At 40.7% G+C, this 23839-nt stretch overlaps 1 protein-coding gene across 4 annotated transcripts in view; it reads right to left on the bottom strand.

The window, feature by feature from the left end:
• The window catches only part of USP34 (ubiquitin specific peptidase 34), a 130517-nt gene extending 107225 nt beyond the window's left edge, over window positions 1-23292 (bottom strand). For 3 of the 4 annotated variants that reach the window (XM_072331277.1, XM_072331280.1, XM_072331278.1), the window contains exons 1-3: window positions 22452-22645; window positions 3159-3246; window positions 1688-2105 (exon numbers count right to left, since the gene is read on the bottom strand). In XM_072331277.1, the coding sequence (XP_072187378.1) occupies window positions 1688-2105; window positions 3159-3246; window positions 22452-22530 (585 nt within the window). In that variant the 5' untranslated portion in view covers window positions 22531-22645. Of the gene's footprint in view, window positions 1-1687; window positions 2106-3158; window positions 3247-22451; window positions 22646-22952; window positions 23060-23270 lie in introns of those variants that run through there. The other variant, XM_072331279.1, reaches the window with a different exon arrangement.
• Window positions 23293-23839: the final 547 nt, after the last annotated feature.

Here is a 23839-nt window from a genome sequence, read left to right as displayed (position 1 = left end):
AAAAATACTGGTAGATTTCAACAGAAGTAAACGCTCTGCTTCCAGATTTTATCTTCACAGAAGTTTTCTTCTTCAGTGTTCATGACCAGAGATTAACTGTCCTTTAGCAGATCACAACCAGTTGCACCCTTCTGGAAAACATTAGACTTACCAGAAATGTGATGAAGTGTACTTACTACTAAGTGTAAGAAAAGTTGAGGCCTACATTCTGTCTGTACTGACCCACGTTCTTTTTATATGGGTCAAGAGTATATATTCATCAATTCTCAAATAACGTAAGCCTGATTTACTTCCACATAACATAGTGCCACTGTCATCATGTCCAGCACGTTTCTATATTCCTTCCCCCTGCAGGGCCATGTTAACTTCACTGTCAGAAACAAACTGTTCATGGAGTTTCTGCTATTAATATGCAGCCTGACTACCAACCTGTCTTCTTTTTATGATACTTTTCAAGTGAGAAATGTGTAAAGGACAATATTCCTGTATGTATATTCCTCCAAAACTAGTTTCTATAAGTCACTGATTTTTTAATTTTCAACTGAGAAAACAGATCAGTTGCTTTCAGTTTCTACTTGATAAGGCTGAACTACAGGCATACTTTTGTACAGTTAAGGTTTTAAAGGCAAACCAAGATAAATGATGGCAAACATGAAAATCCTAAACTATGAATCCTTTTTCTATTGACGCATATCTGTGAAACAACCTATGTTACCTTACAACCACGTTTTCATAGTGCTCACAAAAGAATTGCTGTGTTGCCCTTCTAACCATGTAGTATTTTAGCTAGATTTATTGTCAGCTGTGGAAGGATCTGTTCATCAAGAACTGGTTATATTTTGTCATCACACTAGCTTACATAAACAAAAATTATGTATGAAGACATCTTCTCAATTTGAACTCAAGTTTAAAATGCAAGCTTAACTACTCAGAGCCCTAGAGCTCCAGATGTATGAATAATAATAATAAAAAAACACCTAAAAAACTAGCTTAACTGTAGTTTAATTCCCCACTTCAACTCTTTCAGAAGTCTGTTGGATAGAAGCTTTGTTTATATAACCAAATACATATAACTTCTTCCATGTTTCAACAAGGAAATGCTATCAGGAATTCAGCAACGTTTCCAAGAGTTTAAAAGCATTTTGTGTTTGTTGTTGACGTTTTGCATTCAGAATAAAATACAGAAAAATGTAGTGGTAGAGCCTTATCAAATACCACAGTGAAAAAACAGACTAGCAGAACAAAACTACTTGTATGAAACTTTGTTATTCCAGTCAACTAAAAAGCTATCCAAACAAGAAAATCTAGTCTTGCACAAAGTTTAGTTCACAAAGCTCTGCTTTTGGAACCACAGATTACAATGAAAATACATTAGCAGATAATTAATAGGTTACCTGCTGAAAGAAAGGCTTCACTACAGTTCCCTTTTTGCCTTCCTGTTATTTAAGCAGCACAGTAATTCAGTGTACAGTTCCATACAACACTTTTCAATATACTGCCTATACCAATCAGGTGCATTTTAAAGAAAGTGCAAGAGTATGTATCATTTTAAAAAAATTTCTTGCAAGACCTACTGAAGTAAACAGGAGAGCTAAATTTGCTCATCCTGTGCAAAAGTAGCTATCAGCAGACTAATAAGAACATACAATCTATCACAAGATAATACAAATATCAAGATAAAATATACCTCTATTGTAGGATGAGTATTATGCTTATAAGCAGTGTACAAAGGAAACTGAATCTGAAAGATTTTTGCCACACACAGCAACAACTTCTCCTTCTCATCAGTGCTCCAGCTAAAAGCATCTGTGTTCCTTGCAGATGACTCCTCAGTCAGGACACAAGTTCTTGCAGAATCTATTTTTCTCTCTATAGATCTTTGCCGTTCTCCATTTTCTTCTTCATGAGAGTCTCTTTCTACAATCAGGGGCTCATCAGCACGATTACTGTGATCTTGCCATGTTGAATCAATATTAATAGTGCAACGTTTACAGAGCTGGTCCCGCAGAACTTGAACTTCAGTGATCACTAAGTTAATAAGCGCACATACTACTTGGTTAAAGATCTCCAAATGTTTATACTCCTTGAAACAGCACAGACATTGCCTGGAAGAAAAGAGAAAAAATAAAATAATACCTCCTAAAGTAGCTGAAATCTCATTAAGACTGGACTCTATCAAAACTGAGATAAAAAGGACAAATTGGAACACTCAGATGACTGATGAAAAGGACTCTTCACATTAAGGCTATTTTAACAACAAAATATTTGACTGACCCATAATGGCAATATTACAGTCAGAAAGACAATCCACTTATCAATCTGTATTACAACTGTAGGTGTGGGCTAAGATAGCTAGATATACTGAACACATTCTGGGTGTATATACACCCAAGATATACAAACTCAAAACTTAATCTGGGAACATTTGTTTCTTCTATAGAAAAGAAAAGGTGCTCAATAAGAGGATCAAAATCCTGGAGAAATTAGAAAAAAAAATGTAATCAATAAGAAAGGAGCTTCAGTGAAGATTAAAAAAAAACAGAGTTATTTTCTTGTAACACAATCTTTGAGATGGATTCATTTCGCCCTCATTCAAACTCTAAGAAACGATGCAACTCTTAAAAAATGTAGTCACCTTCCAGTAGAGACCTCCCTCCTGTTGCATACAGTGCAAGAGACTTCAGTTCATAACCAGAGCTCTCAGCTACTACAATAATATAAAAATTACTTTTTTTTTTTTTTTCTTTCTGAAAAATAAGCATTTAGAAGACAGGGAGAAAACATCAACAAGATATTCCTCAGAATTATGGTAGGTAGAGAGTGCTGCATCCCTCTGAGGAGATACAAAAGTAGTCTTGAGCTACAGCACCTGAAGATACCTCTGAATGCAGCTGCGAGTTCTTTCATTTCAGTGAGTTAAGCATAGTTAACATTCAGTATTCCCTACTGCCAGTGCAGGTATAATGATGAATGCACCTAAAATTTCTGATGCAAAGCTGAAAGAAAAAGCTTTTCATTATTATGCAAGTGGAGTGTCTTCACCTATTTAAAAATACATTATCATGATTCACAATTAAATGAGCACTTTCATTGTATAGTACGTACTTTATGAGATGCATTATCATCAACACAAACTCATCAAAAAAAAAATACAATACCTTTGTGTCCAGGAATTGATATAAGCAAATATCTTGAGCACATGTTGCTTTCTGAGCTGCAAACCATCAGCACCTTCAACATCAGATACTGAAGGAAAACAAGAACATATTAGCAGCAAAAAACCTCATGTAATTGCTTTACTTTAACTACAGATTATCTTCACTATTTGAGTAGAATCCAAAGCATAGCTTGAAAAATTATAAAAAATATTTTGTAATAATAAATACCAATCAAGTTACAGTATCTTTATATCAAAGGTTTTTCGAGATGAAAATGCATAGCATCCAAATAAATTCAATTATCATACTAGAAAATAATTAAACCAAATCTATCCACTTTTTCCTTTCAATGAACAGATGTATGGTTCAAATGCAACTAACTTTAAAACAGAAATTACATAGTAATAGTGGAAACTGCTGTTAAAGTTAGTCACTCAGAACAGCCTTTGCTTCCATACCAACAGCCCACATGGAAATTGATTAATGGCAACCTCTCCAAGCATAGATAAGGAATCTTAAAAATCACAAAAGATGTCCTTAGTTATTAGCATTTCTAATTCCACGCAGTTGTACTGTAGAAACAAAGATTTCCTGCTCCCTATATGCAGGCTTTTGATTAAAAAACTCATTCTTTAGCTGCAAGGGGCAGGCAAGTGTTTCAGAGCAGCATGCTTGCAAAAATATTTTTAAATCCACTTAAGAATCAAAATAGCTAAAATAAAAAGACAGCTCAACATGAAGTACAACATTATAAACTCCACTGAGAACTACTGACAGATGCATATTTTCAAACACACATCTTCAACCATTTCACTCATTGGCCAGTTTTCTTTTTTTTTTCTTTTTTCTCCTCCGGATTTTAAAAATATGTATTTTGAGATGAGTATGAGACCTTAACTTCCTTCTCATAGTCAGAAAAAGGCTGGAAAAAAGAGACAATCAAACTAAGAATAGATGTGCGAACTACATGAATGTTATTTCAGACTAGTTCGTGATTATTACTATCAAATACCAAACATGTCTATATTAATGAGTTAACCATAATGAATCCACAAGTGGCAAAATGATAAATCTTTGCATTTCTGAGAGCCAGATACCAGATCAGTTATGCATCAAATTCAAAAGCAAAAAATTATCAATGAGCTACTATCAGGTGTCCCACTTTCACCTAATAAAATGCTAAGACCAAACATCAGCAGTAGTTGTAGTCTCATCCATATTAACAATGGATTCTGTTTACTGGTTGTATACCTTTCTCCAACTATCAGTGCACAACTGTCATTTCCTCCTTGCCTGAAACTTCCATACAGTTCTATAATTCCCTGCCTATCATCTTACATATGCATTCTTACATTAATAAAATTTTCCCCTTTGCCACTTCTCTCTACTTAAAAACACACGCTACAAAGCAGGCCCATAAAGCCTAGCTTCCAGAGCAGCCTTATGACTTTGAAACCCACTCAGATTTCCATTCGTTTAAGAATAAGGGACTGAAATTTAAGTAAATGGGTCCCTCTTCTGAGCCACAGATACTTTTGCCACATGTTGTGTACAGAGTCTACAAGTGATAGAATACTAAAGCTTGTGCTACTGGGTCAAAAACAACCAAACAGGTATATGGATTATATGCACCAGTTGGAGAAACACAGAATCATAGAATGGGCTGTGCTGAAAAGGACCTCAAATATCTAGTTCCACCCCCCTGCCATGTGCAGCATTGCCAATCAACGGAGCCCATCCAGCCTAGACTTGAATGCTTCCAGGGATAGGGCATCCACAACCACCTTGGGCAACCTGTTCCACTGTGTCACCACCCTCCCGAGTGAAAAATTTCCAACTAGTATCTAATCTAAGCCTCCTGCCTTACTTTTAAAACCATTCCCCCTTGCCCTACCACTGTCCACCCTCCTAAACAGCCATTCCCCCTCCTGTTTATATGCTCCCCTCAAATACTGGAAGGCCACAATGAAGTCTCCCTACAGCCTTCTCTTCTCCAAGCTAAACAAGCCCAGTTCCCTCAACCTTTCCTCATAGGAGAGGTGCTCCTGCCCTCTGATTATCTTAGTGGCCCTCCTGTGGATCCACTCCAAGAGCTCCATGTCCTTCCTGTTTTGGGGCCCTAGGCCCGGATGCAGTACTGCAGATGGGGCCTCACAAGAGCTGAGCAGAGGAGGACAATGCTCTCACCTTGCTGGCCACCCTTTTTTTAATGCAGCCCAGAACACAGTTAGCTTTCCACGCTGCAAGCGCACTGCTGACTCATGTCCAGCTTCTTGTCCACCAGGACCCCAAGTCCTTCTCACAGTGCTGTTCTCCAGGAGATCTTCCCCCAGTCTGTATAAATACATGGGGTTGCCCTGACCCAAGTGCAGCACCCTGCATTTGGCCTTACTGAACCTCATTAGGTTCTCATGGGCCCACTTCTCCAGACTGTCCAGGTCCTTCTGGATGACATCCCTCCCTTCCAATGCATCGACTGCACCGCTCAACTTGGTGTCATCTGTGAAGTTGCTGAGGATGCACTCAATGCCATCATCTGTGTTTATTGATGAAGATGTTGAAAAGCACCAGTCCCAAGACTGAACTCTGAGGAACACTGCTTGTTACTAGCCTCCACCCTTACACAGTTATTGATCACAACCCTTTGGCTGTGACCAGCCACCCAATTCCTAATCCATTGAATTCATCCTTCATATTCACACTTCTCCAGTTTAGAGAGAAGGATGTGCTGAGGGACCACGTCAAATACTTTGCATAAGTCCAGGTTGATTACATCCATCATCCTCCTCCATCCACCGAAGCTGCCACTCTATCATAGAAGGCCACCAAATCATTCAGGCAAGACCTGTCTGGTGATTGGTGAAGCCATGCTGGCTGTCTTGGATCACCTCTTTCTCTTGTCTGTGCCTTAACATAACTTCCAGGAGGATCTGCTCCATGACCTCTCCAGGAACAGAGGCGAGGCTCAACAGCCTGTAGTTCCTCGGGTCTTCCTTTCTCCCTGTCTTAAGAATGGGAATAATATTTCCCTTTTTCCAGTCACTGAGGAATTCACTGGACAGCCATGATTTTTCAAATACGATGGACAGCAACTCTGCAACCACATCAGCCATCTCTCTCAGAACCCCAGGCTGGTTATCATCTGGCCCCATGGACTTATACACGTTCAGTTTCATGAGGACTTGGACTTTGTTCCACTCCCCACACCCTCACATAGAGATTCAAGGTGCTGTCAGACATGGGAAGCTTGACCACCCGTTAAGACTGCAGCAAAACACTCAATGAATACCTCAGCTTTTTCTATGCCTGAGGAAGCCTGCTCCCCAGTACCTTTCATTAGAGGGGGAACACTCTCCTTGGCCTATCTCCTCCTGCCTATGTACCTGTAGAACCCCCTCTTGTTATCTTTCGCATCCCTCACCAAGTTCAGCTCCATCTGTGCCTTGGCTGTCCTGGTCCTATTTCTACACATGCAGACAATGTCCCTGTACTCTTCCCAGGCTACACAACCCTGCTTCCACTTCCTGTCCATTTCCCTCTTTTCCCTCCGTCTAACCTGCAGGTCCCTGCTCAGCCACACCAGCTGCCCGTCTCCTCTGCTCAATTTCTTATGCCGGGGGATTGAGAGCCGTTTCATTCACAGAAGGTTGTCCTTAAAGAGCTGCCAGCTCCGTTCTGTTCCTATGCCCTTAAGGACATTTCCCACGGGATCCCATCCAGCAATTAAACTTGCTATTTCCCTTTTCATATACTCTACATCCCACATGTAGACCAAACTCAATTTGTCTAATTTACTAATCACTGTTAAATAATATGGTGGCAACATACTTTTGTTTTTTTGTGAAAAACAAAACACCGAACCCTGGAAAAAACATTACTCTTGTTCCTGAGAGTACTCAAGGAGCTTAAAACAGAAGCAACAGTACAGAGGCTTCAGTTTCCCAGTGGATTTAAGGTGATCTATGTAGGTTGGTAAAAAAAGCAAGCCCCCCCCCACTTGTTTCCATGGAAACTACAACAGAGACAAAGACAACAATAACACTATTTGATAAATTCTCATCTGTAAAACACTACACCACAATCACCACTATTATCTACGCATCTTCTGCCATCACTGAAGAAAATCCACATGCTGTGCTCAAAAGAATCTACGCTAGTGGAGGTGACCCACTGTCACCACTGGTGAAACACACACCCACCACCTCACTGTGTTTGCTGCCTAGTCTCCATCAACATTCAGCAAGTGTTGATGAGTGTCACTGCATGCGATTTTCCCCACATGCAGGAATTCAAACACACGCTTTTGCTTCATACACACTACAGATACCATTCTGCCAGACTGTCCCCCTGCTACTATCTGTCACATGACAATAAAATTTAACACAATATTGGTAGGAAGGTTGAACCTCAATGGCCATGCCGCCAACATACACCTCTGACATTGTGGGCCAATGTCATAAAATAGAAGACATTACTTTCAGAGCAACCCATAGATAAGGTGGCACATCAACACATCTGTGCCACTGCCTGCCAAAAGGGGCAGCTGCAAATCCTGCACAGTTTCTCCTGATGAACCTTAACTGAAGGCCTTTCCAAAAATACCTAGTTAAAAAAAAAAACCACCACATATAGAAAAGCAACAGTAGCAATTGCAATCATCCTTGAGCATTTCTTGATTTTAGTAAATTCTGTAAGGACTCCGATGCTGCATATGACTTCACTTCCAGATCTCTCTCTCATTTTTCAAACTTCTTCTCCCTTGAGTGGACCAGTAGTTAAAACAGACTTTTAAATAAAGCATGTCTTTTTATTCACTGATACACTCAAGCATCTTGTATGCCTTGGATCCTCCTCAAGCTGCTGTCTCTGCAGCGTCTCACACTTCCAGAGTTTCAAATCCAGCACTGACAGCCATACAGAATTTTTGAAAAACTTTTCCTAAAACAACCCCCCTTGCAAATTTATTTGGTGGTGAAGAATTTTCTCTGTCTCTTAGTTTTATGTTTAAGGAAGCAATCCTTGCCAGATGTGCTAAGGCATATTTGCTTGCTGCTAGAGCAAGCAGAAGCATGCACACATCATGTGCCTTTAGCAACCAACCTTTGCAGACTAGTAGAAACAAACAGTGAGCTACACCGTGTAACAGGCCAGACTGCCTGCAGTACATGGACCTAGGGACATCTGCCTGCTGCAGCCAGGCTTCATCCAGAGCTACAGGCAAAGAAACTGAGGACACCACTAGAAAAGGAGAACATGAAGAAAAAGAGAACTCAATGTCAAAAAAAATCCATCCAAGACAAAACTAAACAGTGGAAAGAAAAAAAAAAAAATATTACCCACTAGCCCATGGGTAAATTCCAGCCAGATGTTTTACAGATACAATTAAGGAAATGAGTTCTATTTCATGTACTAGCAACAGCTCTCATTACACTGATTCCTTGCAACAAGACAATTTAGAGAACTTTTTGCTGAAATAACACGACTTGAGAAAGAACTGAGCTACTTAAAATAATTATAGTTTACTTGGGAGTTGGTTTCACTGTTTGTTTTGTGTTGCTTTCTTAAATCATTTTCGAAGCTGCAAGTTTGCAGGTATTGCATTTTTAAATTTAACGAAGTAGCTCACAAGAGCCCAAAGCACATGAAAAGTGAAAACACAGAAGATTTCAGGAAAACAAACAAGCAAACATTCCTTGCTGTTATTTCCCATTTTACTTAAAAATTTGAGGGATATACCACATCTTCAACAAAAGGCTGATTTGTTCAGGGTATTTTACAGTACTAAGAACACTACGACCCCAACTAAGAAAAAGTCTAATAAACTTACTGAAAGAAAGATGAGAAAGACATCGATCAACTGCAAAAGGGACCATGTAGTTTCAACTCTGAACAAATGAAACTCAGATCACAAGTGCATTTTTAGCAAGAACTTCAGAGCTAGAGAGCTAGATGGACAGACTTCAATTAGACCTCAAGGACAACTATCACACTGAGACTTGTGAGGAATAGGTCATATCCAAAGGTCACTTATCTCACAGAATGTAAAAATCAAATGGCAAGTAAAAACGATCTTGTTCAAAAGTATATTTCCTCTACTTTCAAACAAAATAAAACACCAGGGAGTAAACAGAAAACAATAAATAAAACTAATTTCTACATATTCAAATCTGGGACAAGTTCTGGTAGCACACAGATTCTCCTCCCTTTCCCTCTTCTCTCCCAAGCCTCATCATATTCTCATGGGAAAGAACAGAACACTTTCAAAATGCAGGCTAATCTCAGGAAAAAAAACAAACCAAACAAAAAAGCAAGCAAACAAACAAACAAAAACACAGAAGAAAAAAGAACCATGTAAAACAAAACACTGGGCACAATAATACTAACCTTCAGAGAAATACATACATAACCTCGAGTATAATTACAGTTGCTCAAAGTGCAACATATGCGCCTGCCCTGAGATGCTCCCCGTTATCTGTATGAGTTTTTGTTTACAACAAATGGTAAATAATACGACAACCTTAGAGCTTAACCCCTCCCATTCTCTTTTTCTTTCATCTTTCAGAATGCCACCTTTAAAAAAAATAAACAAATCAAAATCAAAAGAGACTCACGGTTGCCTTAGACTTGTTCACTGGAGTTCTTCCAGATCTTTACAATACCAATAAGGACAGCATCAAATTAAAGTTCAGTGGCAATAGTTTTAACTGTTAAAGTTTCCCTATTACTTTTCAGTAAAGAAAAAAATCATTCTTTCTATTCCCCAATCTCCATAAAATAAAATCACTCCAGAACACTGACTAGATATGCATAATCAGAAAGTGCTGGGGCAATTTCACGTAGAACACACTATCATTAAAAAAGGCTCTTTAGTTCTCTGCTACTCCAAGTATTGTCCAAGAGCCAGTTTAATGTATGAAAAATCACGTGTATCACTCAAAATATTGCAGTAGTAGAACTATATAATCACACACTTAAGGTGCTTCTGAGTGCCTTTACAAGGTGTTCATGATACTCACCACATTACAGCACAACAATAACTATATACACTTCCATTCCACCCTTCTAAGACTAAAAGTAACTCCAGATTTCTTAAATTTATAAATTCTCCAACTTGGTCAATCTATTTATTTCCTAAAAACTTGCAATCATGAAGTATACAGTGGTTACAAAGCAAACATTACAGAGACAACACAGTAGCTTAAAGGATAGGAATTATCAAATCTTTTAAATCTAATTTCCCTAGTAAAACAAATAATGATCAAGTTACTGATCTCTGTCAGAAACAAGCTTGTGAATATAGAAGCAATTTCAACAAATCTGATGAATTTTTGCAATTCCAAACAATACTGTGGATTGTTTGTTTGTTTTTGGCTTTTTTTGTTTGTTTTTTTTTTTTAATGGAAACAGAAAAGCTAAACAAAAGCATAAGGTAGAAGCAGCTATAACCAGTCCCCTAGTGAGCCCCCAAAGCAGCACCTGCACAGCTCCTCGTAGCCAAATCAAAAGGGCTCGAGGAGTTTTATTTTAATTCAGTGTTTCAACAAACAGCACAGGGACACACACTAGCCATGGCACATTCAGACAATGCTTGTAACATACAGCTCCACCAGAACTGGGCAGAGCAGCTGATTCTTGGTAATTTTTATCTTTGTGTGTCTCCATTTCCCAGAAAATACCACAAAAATGTTTTCTTTTTGAATCTCACTCTCTTTACCAAACATGTATTCTTCTTTCAATTCTATCACCCTCATCCTTCCTGTGAAATACCTATTACCTCTTTCACTATAAAATGCTACAACAGTCCGGAGCAGAACAGCAGGAGCTGGCAGTGAAGAGGTATGAAATTTTAGAAATCCCCTCTTTCAAAAGCAGTGCCATCCTGAAGTTTTTACTGTGCTAGTGTCAGTTACTCTGGGTTATAAAGCTCCCTTGAAATAGCCATAGATTTTACTTAAACCAACAACCTTGATTATTAACAGTATGATCGCATTACATTTACCACCTTGAAGAGAGCATTCCACAGCAACTGCTCCCAAGGAGGACACTTCCACATGACACTGCTTTAAACGCAGCTATATCTTGATTAACAATGAATAATTTACACAGAACACTAAAGCTGGTCCTACCCAGAACAGCTCAGATGAATTATCACCTAGATAAAGTCTTAGATATCCACCTGAAATACAAAACACAACTATGCTGCTTAAATCAGACCGGGTCCAGAGCAGCACTGCAACTATTAGACAAAGCAAGTTTTAAGACATCAGCTGCAGTGAACCCACACAGTTCATAGAAGCAGGCCCTGGTTCAGAGTTCAGACAGTGAATAAACACAGTATCACCATACAACAGGCACATGGCCTGGATTAGGGAGAAGCGGGAAATCCACAATTCACGTTAGGTTATGAAAAAACCTATGCATTCCTTCCATGGAAGCCTAAGAAGGGGAGCAGAATCCTGATGGTACAGCAAGGGTAGGCCTGTGTGCAGAAGGGTTTGTCAGCTCGGGTTTAACATGAGTTGTCACAGATGCAAGGTGTCTTCAAAGAGATATATGGTACTTTTGTACTGCACTTCTTAATGTTTCTGCTACCTAGGGATTTCCATTCATTAAGATATTGCATCTGCTTCTCTAGAGAAGAGCAAGTCACACATTCCTAAAGTAAAAATCTATTATTACTGAATTATTTATAAAGTTTTACTTTGGAGTCCTGTTTTAACTCAGTTTCACAAACTTAGTTTGATTCTAAGATAAGATGTTATTACTGTGGGAAGCTAGCATCTTCATATTAAATTTCTTGTATCCCTTCTTTTAATAGGAAAAAATAAAATAAATCCAACTCAGTTCAAGTAATATTCCCACACAATCAAAGCTGCTTGACATCACTTCAAGTCTACACTAGATGTACCACTCCTCCTGAGCATTTCAGAATGGCCATTGTCAAGATTCCTAAGGAACTAATCTGGGATTGAACAATTACTCTATAAAAATTAGCCTTACCTACCATATCACTAATTATCCAGCAAACTTCAAAGCTAGGGCTGACACTGCCAGTGTTGAAATGACTGCTCTGTTAAAGATCGCTTATCTTCAGTTTAAAATGAAGGACTTATTTTCACTCTTTCTTTTTAATAGCATAAACATAGAAAATAATATATCACAACTCGAATAACTCTAGTTTTGAATGACTTCTGCTTGTATTCCAGCTCTGAAACTTCTAAAAATACTTATTTAAGGTGAAAGTCTAGAACTCTAATTTTATCAAACTGTTTCATAAGTAGAATTTGTAGTAGAATTTAACGAACAAGGTTTCAAAAGCTAAAGAGGTTTACTACTAGTTTTTTAATTAAAAGTATCAAGGAATGCAAAAAATTAAAGGAAAAACTGGGGGAAACATTTTGTTTCCAAGAGGGAATCTTGCAAAGTAGTTTAGCTGTACAACTTGGCTGAATCAGTTACAGAAAACAACAGTAGCTTTTCCCCCCACAAGAACAGAGTAAGGCCATAGCCTGTGACTGCATTCATCTAAGGCACTAGGAAGCAACGGATTACAGGCACGCTATAACAAAATCATTTAATGACTGTTCTTAAGCTTTTAGGGACAAAATCTGAGAGAAATAAAGTGTATTTGAGACTGCTTAAACGAGGAGATAAGAAAGACAATTTGGTAGTGAATCAATAAATTGAGCACCAGGCAGTTCTCTTGGAAGCCCAGGAAGAGCTTGCTGAATATCTGAACTTCAAGGCAGTACTTGTTTCTTCAAAACAGACATGAGCAATAAAATACAGAGAAGGGGCATAAAAGAAAGTTACTCTCTCAACTTTTGAAAACATAAATTCAAGTTTTGCATTCGTTTCACAAAATAATCAACATTTAATAATTCTGTGAAAGACATGCTGTATTCAGTAATTTATTCACTGGTGCATAAAAACACTTCCCCCCCCCCCCCCCCCCCCCCCCCCCCCCCCCGATGTAGAACAATAGAAATAAAAGACTGCTAAATGCAACGTCTGCTGTTGACACAAGCATCTCCAATACTGCACTAAGCCTCATTACAAGCACAGTCCTTTCCTGGCAATCACAGTTACTATCCATAAATCATACTTGCTATCCATAAGTATTTTGCAAGTCAAGTACCAGAACTGCACACACATTAAAATCCACACCTATGGCTAAACACAAATTCAAAGCCAGCTCACTCTGAAAAGCTACAAACTGACTTTGTTTTTAAGTGAGCTTTCAGTTAACGATAAAGACTGACCTCAAAAATTGATCCAACTTAATCAAACTATAACTGTTTTAAATACTACATCAACAGAACACTGAGACTTACAATGTGTGGTGTAAACCTAATTTCATTAGATGTTATTCAAGTAAAAAAGGCAGCTCAAAGGAAAACAACATTGTTTTATACACTAACAAGTACTGTATTCCTACCCATGACAGACTGGTCAATGCAGCAGAAAAAATGCAGGCCATCCTTAAGCCAAGAAAGTAAACCTACTGTGTATTGAGTTGCTGAGCTTACATTCCCCCATGCTATTCTACAACAGTTTCAAGAAACAAACAAACAAACAAAAAACAAAAACAAAACAAACACCCCAAAAAAACAAACCCCAAATCCCTTGTTTGGGTTTGTGTTAACTGATGACAGTCAGCCTAGAGTACAGTTCCCTCATACACCTCCTGACTGAAACACTAGGTTAATAAACAGATTGACTGAATGTACTGGGTATCCCTTTCACAGACAATTTCACAAAATCCCCTGTAGATTTTTATATCCTGGTCCATACATTGCTTTTATGGACTTGTTCTTCCCTGCAAACATGCCACTGTTAATTTCTAGCAGTGTTCACAGCTTCTCTGAGCAGAAAAGAATATGGACATGAAAACTGTCAGTTTCGTTGATAACCAGGAAATTGAGAATTAAAACTGATTACTAGATGTGCAAAAAGCAGGGACTGTCAGCAGAAGATCTCTGGAAAAGTTTCATTTTCCGGCCCAGTTCCCCAGAATCTCAACTTAAAAAAAATCAAAACAATCATTATTATTATAGTAGTGGTAAAAATAACTTCAATTCAGAACAACTTAATAGTTCTCAAAACATGAAACCATTTCCCTCTGCTTAGTTCCACTTCCTAAGCTGCAAAAAGATTTTCTTGAGAAGGCAATCTGTTAACCATGCGAGTGTAAGCCTGTACAGAAATAATGGGTTCAAGAAGTCATATAATGATCTGTGTGCTTTATGCTGTTTTTACTGTCATGGTATCTCTGGTATCTTGGTATCTGTGCTTCCCAGTCCATTTGAGGGAATTTGATAACTTTTCACGAGAGCTTAATTTCAATTTCAGGAAACAGTCACATGTTCTGAGAACTGGTTTTAAAAAATGAGAAAGTAGAAGTGATACGCTTCCATCATTTGACAAAAACACTTTTCCAAGGCTTGCAGAAGCCTTCAGTGCTTCAGGTATTCTTCACTAACCTGCCAAAAAGCACCTACAAGAAAGAAATCATCTTTGCCTACCCACTAACACAGCAGGTATGGAATTAGCACTTTCCGAGCTAGTAAACAATCTGCATAGTATTTAACAGTGGTGTCTGTGTCCAACCTTTCAGCTAACATACCTAAGATCACAACACTTTGCATTACTGCATTTTTCATAGCAAACACTTCACTCTAACTGTATATAATTACACAGATTAAAAACTTTCAAATGCATGGCAATTAATGAAACTGTGCAATGAATTGGAGGTTGCTTCAATTGAGTACAGTAAAAGAGAAAAGCAACAACAAAAACCCTGCTACTCACTTCCTAGATGGAAATCAATCTACTGTGTGGCTGCAGATCTAGAAACTGTACCTCACTCAATGGTCTTGTCCTTGCAGTCATTTACACACTTTCAACAAATTAGCTAAAATAAGGTGAACACTCAAAGACACTCCTTCCACAAGGACTTCTGACAAGTTTTATCTTCAAACAGTTGCTCCAGCACCAAATCTCTTGGAGGACTCCTACAGACATGCACACAAGTCCACACAGATAAACAGCCTAAGTCTTTCCTCTAATATTACCCAAAACTAGTACCCATTTCCTTTCTTCTTCAAGAAGTTGACCTTTCATCAAACGTTCCAGATCTGGCAAATTCCAGAAGTACATCCTTACAAAGCTACAAATAAGGTGGATATTTCAATGAAGCATTAAGAAAATCAGAGATCCTGACAGTTGTACATTCATGTTGAGTATTCAGATTGCAAATCAATTTCCATGCAAGAAACAAAGTGAAAAGAATGGTGTCACTAGTACAGGCAGCATTCAATAACCAGTGGAACCACTTGCTTCTGAAGACTGCAACGTTATTTTTTAGTTTTCAGGTTTTCCCAGCATCCTCATGACTACAACTACATGTCTTAGCCTGCAAAAATCCTTATTTTCTACTTATGCTGGTAAAATTAAAACAAATTAAATAACAAAGAAAACAAACTTTTTTGCCTTAATGGTCTTTTGTTGCTTTGTTTTTTAAACACAAGTACATCGCTCAGAGAATCTCTGTCTCCTCCACTAACAAGCTGTACAGTGGGAAATTTAATGTGACTTGCCGAAAAGCACCAAAATACAAACACAGCACTACCATCAACCACAGGCACGTTTTGGACTGATCTCTGATCTCCTCTGAATCAGTATCCAAGAGAACACAAGAAAGAAAAAGAATATGTAGTTGTTAACTAACAATGAAGAAATGTATCTTACAGTTCAAAACAGGAGAAAAATAAGTGAAAAGCAATTCTACGGAGTTAAAGGAAGAGTGAGTCTCCTAATCCTCCAAGTTCCTCTGTGCACAAGGAAACCCCTGATCTCCCAAAAGCTGGGGCCAACTCAACATCAGGCAGAGAGAAGTAGGACCAGCATCTGCTCTCCAAGCTCCCATCCTCCACCTGCAGCACAACGCCAGCTCCATGTCCCCCCACCAACAGGATCCTGTGGCTCCTCCCAGCAAGGGTGGTCACATCAGACGATGGCCTCTGAGGCACAAGCACTGATCACATCCAAAACTGCTAAAACACAACAACTTGGGCACGATTCAGGAATAATTCGGGATTTCTGCATCTTGAAAACTATCCTTGCAGAGGAAAAGCTGTACAGCATCAAAAGAAGATAAGAAGGAAAAAAAAAAAAAAAAAACCAAACCAAACATAAAAAGGAAGTTTTTCTACAAAGGAAATAAGAAGCCTGTAAGGTCTGCAATATTCCAACACTGAAGAAAGGTCAAATGCAACAAAACCCATTTTTCATTCTTGAATTTCATTAAAGTTACTCACATAACTAAGCAGAAATAAGTACAAAATCTCTGTGTTCCTTTCTAGGAAAGCAGAGAGCATTCACAGCGTAACAACTGAGAACCTCAACTGCAACCAAAATTTCCTTAATATCCCACGTGGCAGAAAATGTCAGGAAGTCAGTTACTACAGCTTACCTAAGCTTTAAGCATACTGCAAATAAATGTGCTACCAACACAAGATTTCACTATTTGCAAAGAGATAAAACTCAGGACATTTCGACAGTCCGTAACCCACAACAAAACTCAGCGGAATGGGATTTATGTAATTAATAATCAACATCAGTGATCAAGCTGCTTGAGCAATGAGAAAGAACCAATCTTCTGAAGTCCTAACAGGAAAAGTTCCTGGACAAAATAATTTTTAATCACATCAGATAACACAAACCAAAGTCACCACACAAAGCAAAAGATGAAATATCTTTCTAAAAACAGACTGATTTTCATAGCTGAAAGGCTTCCATCTTTCAATTGCCTTGCAATTGCAATTACAAACAAGTTAAAAGTACTCTACCTTAGCATCACCTTCCCTTTTGCTTTAGGAAGTTCAGTTTTAAAGCATTAAGTTCTTCCTCCCATTTTCTTTTCCCCTGTTTATTGATTCATTTGAAATAACACTTTAATACAGCCCACAATAACTACAATTTGGGAAATACCATCACAAAGCAAGATTTCAATCTTCCTTTAATTCTGGTTGCTCATTCCCTTAAAATGTGTCTAAGACAAAAGCAAACATGAATGCCATTGAATTAGAGTTTTACTAAACAAAACCAAAACGATTATTTTATTTAATGGGACAAAGCAAAGATCTAGGTCAGCGAAATAAACTTACACTCCACAGAGCCTCTACCTATATCTCTTCATCCAGGGAACCACAGGTATGCCAGCCTGACATCAGTACCAGGGAAAGTTACAGAGCAAATCATCTTGAGCGAGATCACACAGCACATGCATGGTGTTCAGAGAACCAGCCCCAGCCAGCACAGGTTCATGCTTGGCCAACCTCATTTTCTTCTATGACTGGGTGACCAAGAGTGATAGATGAGGGAAAGGCTGTTGATGTAGTCTACCTAGACTTCAACAAAGCTTTTGACACGGTCTCTCACAGTACTCTCCCAGGGAAACTGGCTGCCTGTGGCCTGGACAGGTATACCCTCCTTTGGGTAAGGAACTGGCTAGAAAACTGGTCGTGCCCAAAGGGTACTGGTTAATGGAGTTAAGTCCAGCTGGTGACCCGTTACAAGTGGTGTCCCCGAGGGGTCGGTACTGGGGCCCATCTTGTTTAATATCTTCATTGATGACCTAGATGAGGGGATAGTGTGTACCCTCAAGTAAGTTTGCAGATGACAGTTGGGAGGTGGTGTCAATCTGCCTGAGGGTTGGAAGGCCCTTCAGACTAATCTAGATAAGCTGGATTGCTGGGCTGAGGTTCAACAAGGCCAAGTGCCGGGTCCTGCACTTAAGGCCATAATAGCCCCACGCAGTGCTGTAGACTTAGGGCTGAATGGCTGGATGACAAAGAAAGAGGGTGTTGGTTGATGCCCAGCTAAACATGAGCTCACAGTGTGTCCAGGTGGCCAAAAGGGCCAACAGCATCCTGACTTGTATTAAAAATAGTGTGGCCAGCAGGAGCAGGGAGGTAATCATCCCCCTGTGCTCAGCTCTGGTGAGGCCGCATCTCAAGTACTGTGTTCAGTTCTGGGATCCTCACTGCAAGAAACACTCTGGAACGTGTCCAGAGAAGCGCAACAAAACCAGTGAGGGGTCTGGAGCACAACTCTCATGAGGAGCAGCTTAGGGAGCTGGGATTGTTCAGTCTGGAGAAGAGGAAGCACAGGGGAGACCTGATTACACTCTACAACTTCCTGAAGGGAGGTTGCAATGAGGAGGGGTTTGGCCTCTTCTCCCAGGCAACAAACAGGACCCAAGGAAATGGCCACAAGTTGTACCAGAGGAGATTTAGATTAGACATGAGAAAAAGTTTTTCTCTCAGAGAGTGGTCAGGCGCTGGAATAGCTGCCCAGGGAGGTAGCGGAGTTGCCGTCCCTGGCAGTGTTCAAGAGTGCCTGGATGAGGAGCTACCAGGTGTGGTTTAGTGGCTTGTGGTAGCAATGGTAGTGGGAGGACAGTTGGACTAGATGATCTCGTGGGTCCTTTCCAAGCTTGTGATTCCATGAATCTCTAATGCAAAAGATGTGAACAAGAAAATACCATGAATATGACAGAAGTGAAAATTAAAAAAAAAAACTAACAAGAAAAGCACCATACAGCAGAGACAACTATAGTCTGACACAAGAGGAACAGCCAAATGAAATTCTAGATCTACACAAAAACCTACATGTAGTCAAACAATCAATTCCACTGTTTAAAGGCAACCACTGTAACAGCAGCTCTTACAGACGGAGTGATGCTAATTATGCAACGCAGTAGTATTTTTATTATAAAATATACTCAATAATCCAAATAATATCTGAATATTTACCATACTAAATATTCACCCTCCCCAGAACTGAACAATGTACTGTTATGAATACTTTCATGTCTTTTCTACCTTAAGGTAAACAACTTTGTTCAACCTTTGTCATATAATTCTGGCACGTAGAAAGTACAAGTCAAGCATCTTCAGCACCCAAACTAAGGGCTCTCCTAAAGCTACAAAAATAGCAACAAAACTCTCCATGTCTCCAAAGTTTTATGGACCTGATCATACTGGAGTAAGTTCTGCAAGACAGCAGACAGTGATAACAGACAGAAAATTATTAGTCTACATCTATCTCCTGTGCCTGAATAAACCTTGTTGTTATGATTTCCAAAGTTTTTGTTTGTTTGTTTGTTTTTTTAAGAGAGAGAAATATAGCCTGAAAGCTCGTGTAAAATAATAGTATCTAGGCAACTCAACTAATTATTGTGAGCTGATTTTACAGGTCCTCAGAGCCTCTAGACAAAAAAACCCACAATTGTGCTAAAGAGTCAAACAGTGAAGAAAGTGGAATGTTGGGAAGAAAACAAACCCAATTTTCAAAAATGTGAACAATGCAGACCTACCACCGCTACCTAAAATCACGATTGCTGCTGTGTATTGAAACCTATTTTTCCAAGTTTGGTGGTTGGCTTCATTTTTTGGTTTAACTTTTATAAAAACTATGGCAAAGAAAAATAAACAAACAAACAAAACAGAAAAAGTGTAAACCAAAACCATCTGCAGAGTTCTACATCAACATACATGAACACCAACTGCACTCCTAGAAGGAAGTGTTTTACACATCCAAGCTGGCCGGGCTCCCTGGGCCAGATCACAGCAGCTGACTCAGGACCAGCAGGAGAACCAGTTTCCACTTTGGGCTACAAGAAGCCCAGGCACACAACAGCAACCTTTGTCACTCATGGAGCATTATGCACTCTGCATTCTTATAGCAGCACACAGCATCAGCAGCCCATGATTGTGTGGTTCTGCAGACAACTGAAAACCATCAGCCTCAAGTGTGATACAGTCACCTGCAAAACTGAGGTGTTAAGGAGACTAGGAACAAAAAAAATACTTGATTACAATACTTAAAAAACAAGTTAAATTAGGGGTACAATTATCTAAATATCTGCTCAATAACTAGCAAAACAGTACTATCTTGATTAGGGCCTCTCAACAGCACAGCTAAGCATTACTGACGAACAAATGAAACTCAATATAATCCCTCCCAGACTGACGACTAACTGGCATCCAAAGAAACCAAAGACTGTTGATATCAGAGTTCACATTAGGATATAGAATGTGTTAACATGTAAGCACATAATGTCCTCTGCGTTTTTCCTGCAGAAAGCAAGCATAAGTCCCTACAAATACACCACAAGAATCTGCTCTTACATCTTTTATAAGTACACGTATCTTAAAGAGTAAAGGTTGGGTTTTTCTGTTTAAATGTAAGGCTACATAAAAAGATCATGCTGAGATTAATTCAGAACTCGGACTAACGTTTAAAGAGACTTTACTTCTATTACAACTTTGCCTGGAAAAATGCAAGTGATGTTAATATACCTAGAACACTCAGCAAGAAGTTAAACTGTTTACTCAAAATGAACAACAAACTGTTCCGCTATGCAAGAACTACTTCAAAGCCTGGGCACTTTCATGGAGGACTTTGTCTTTTACTGAGTTCCTGGATCACATAACAACTTGAAACTTTTACTACTTCTCAGGAAATTTCCTCAAGGTCAGTGAGCTTTCAGTGTTCCACATTTCAATCGAATGCTGACAATAAAGATGCTGCAAGAAAAAGCAATACTTAAAATAAAAAGAATTTCTTTTTTTAAATTAATCTTCCAATTCCACAATTCATCTTCCACTTAAAAATAACACAGAAACAGCCTCAGCTACTACCTGTTACAGGTCTAAGGCCTCAGAAACTTGTAACGAGCTCTGCAAGACACAAGCCTAGGCCTACACCAAGGCCACTGCTAGACAAAAACTCCAGCTCTGTAGACAGTTTTGGGGTTTGAAATCAGTGTTTCTACAGCTTAGAGTGACCAATACCCTTATGATAAAAATATGCCCAGTTGTCTGCAGAACCACAAGGTTTCCTCCTTTTGTCCTCTTTAAATTGATAACTTTTCTTCAGAAAACTGGAGCTTTCCCTGTGCTTTTTCTAGGGAATACATTGAGAATTCAACTTCTAAGTGACGGGTCATGTAACAGACATCAAATAATTATTTGGTAAACACTTGGATAAATGAAGATAAAGGGCAGTACCATAAAAATGTTTAGTTTACCAATACATTTCTAAAACAAAGGAGATACCTCCTGGACCTCCTTCAAAACACTGCTTGAGCGAAGAGGCAATCCCAAATGCTCAGCAGGCAGAAAAGGAAACTGCTTGCAGTCTCTGGCTCACACATTTTGGGCATCACCTCAATCTTTACTATCGCTTTTCATTTCTGCTGCAGCATTTTATAAACCAAGGCTTGATGTTATTCTTGTGCACGGCAATTAAATATTACACACCAAATGCAAATTAACGCAACTTAAAGTTATAAAAGAAATGAAAAAGCATCAAAGCATTTCCCTTATTACGTCTCATACAGTAAGGATGTATTTGGCATGCACAAGGCACTGTCATTTATCTTAGCATCCACACACATAGGAAGAACACGCATGTAAACCAGAATTTCTGCAAGCTTGCTATACAACAATAGTGATGTACAACTGTCTCCCCAAATTTAACTACAAAAGCCAAACTTCCTTTTCAAAAGTTGCAGGTTTGGATCACAGATTATAAGGAGACATTAAGTTACACATACTTTACTTGTCAAAACCCCACTATTAGTGCAATCTAATATCCCGCTTTACTTATAAGGAAGCGCCTACATGCTTATATCCCAAATACCTTGAAATGGTTCTAAAAATAAACTCATATAGAAATTCAATGATTTTTCGAAATATCAAGTTTAATGCTACTTTTTCCCCCCATTTGATCATATCAATCAAGTTTAAACAATGATTATGTATCAGCCCGTCAAGTTCCCTCTTCCAATAAAAATATCAGTGCACCACTGGTAACAGAGTCCCTGTTTTGTACCTAGTGCTTAAATAAGCACTCAGCCTGCAATACCAACCTATTTCCTACCTCTGCAGTTAATGAAACCAAGGTACATAGGCTAAACTAGGCAAACATCCCAACAATTGCTCCAAACAAGATATCAGAATTATAAGCTTAGCAATTAACATGAAAAATTCCTTGACATTGACCTTTTAAGCTGATCTATTCCTACCAGCAGGTTTTCTTGAAACTTAGTTTTACACACCCCATTTTCCTTTTTTTTTTTTTTTTTCCCCCCAAGAAAGCGGCCAACATTCATCCATCGTAGTAGCTACTGTTAGCAGCAAAGAACAAATACCACAGGTAATTAGGCCTCTACAGAGTTAGGGGAAAAAAGAAATAGGAAAAAAGAATAAAATAAAGCTCTACCCAAGCAGTGTTTTAGAAAGCGTTCAGCGTTTCGGTTTATTGGAGGCCGATCCGCTTCTAAATTGATTGTGGCGTACATGCAGGAAAGCGTTTACACGGAAGATTTTCAGCTTCCCCCCAGGCTCGGCCTCCAGCGACTCGGCAGCTCGCGGCACCGCGCGGACCAGCTAGGCCCCACTGCGCCAGGCAGGATGCGCGGCCGGCATCGGCAGCTCGTCACGTCCCGCCCGGCCCCGCACGCCCAACGACTCCTCGGAAGGCCCCGGGGCCCGAGCCCTCCCCAGGCCTCCGGTGGAGGAGGGAAAGGAGCCGCGGAGCAGGGCGGGCTCCGCCGTTATGGCCGCCCCAGCGGGAGATAACCCCGCGCCCAGGAGGCCCGAGCCGGGCGGAGGCAGAAGGCGACGCGAGGTTACGGCCCAGTCCGCGGGGAGGGGGGTGCGGGAGCCCGGCGCAGGGCGAGGACTGCCGGAGAAGGGCAGCAGAGAGGGCGGCCGCACTTACTCTCGTTTAACACCTCCAGCAGCTCGGCGCAGCTCTCACACATTGTTCATTAACAGCAGCAGCCGCCGCCGCCGCCGCCTCCCAACCATTGATTGATCCGCGCGGGGCTGCCGATCGGTGATTGATGGGGGCCGGGGCGGGGGTCAGAAAGGGGGGGGGGGGGGGAAAGAGGGAGAGGAGGAGAAGGAAGGAGGGGCGGGAGGACGGGGGCCGGTCCGGGGGGGGGGGGGGGGGGGGGGGGGGGGGGGCGGGAATGAGACGGCCGAGCGATGCCAATAAGCCCGCGGCGGCGGCGGGAGGGGAAGCCGACTCACTCACTGGCTGCCGGCGGCTCCGCGCGCCGCCATTTTGGTGAGGGGGAAGGAGGAGGAGGGAACGGTAGCAAGGGAGACGGAGCGCTCGGGCTCCGCTCGGCGGTTTCCGACGAGACGAGAGACGAAGGCGGCCGAGTCCCTCCTCCCTTTCGCCCCGCCTTTCCCAGCCCGGGCCGGGCGGCAGGCCGGCGAGCGGGGAGGGAGAAAGGGGCGGGCCGGCAGCGGGGCCTGGAAGGCAAGATGGCGGCTAAGGCGGCGCGCGCTGACGGGTTAGGCGCGAAGCGGCCGTCGCGGCCCTAGTCCCGCCCCTCGCCGGAAAGGACCTCCCCAGCTCTGCGCCGACGGGGGGCGGAGGGCCGCTCCCGCTTCAATGGAGGGCGACGGAGCGCTGTTCTGCTCGGTGCGCCCCGCCGCTCCTCCGAGAGACAGAGCGAAGCTCGACAGGTCTCCCCGCCGCCACCAGGACGCCTTCCAGCCCGTCAGGTGGCGGCGGGCTCCTGTGGCAGCGCTGCGGGCGGACGGCCGGGCCGCAGGTAGCGCCCGTCAGGCCACGCGCGAAGCCTGCTTGTTTCC

This window comes from Excalfactoria chinensis, chromosome 3 (genome assembly GCF_039878825.1).
Source record: "Excalfactoria chinensis isolate bCotChi1 chromosome 3, bCotChi1.hap2, whole genome shotgun sequence".
In the NCBI taxonomy this organism is placed as follows: Eukaryota; Metazoa; Chordata; class Aves; order Galliformes; family Phasianidae; genus Excalfactoria; species Excalfactoria chinensis.
This window is presented reverse-complemented; position numbering and strand designations above follow the sequence as displayed.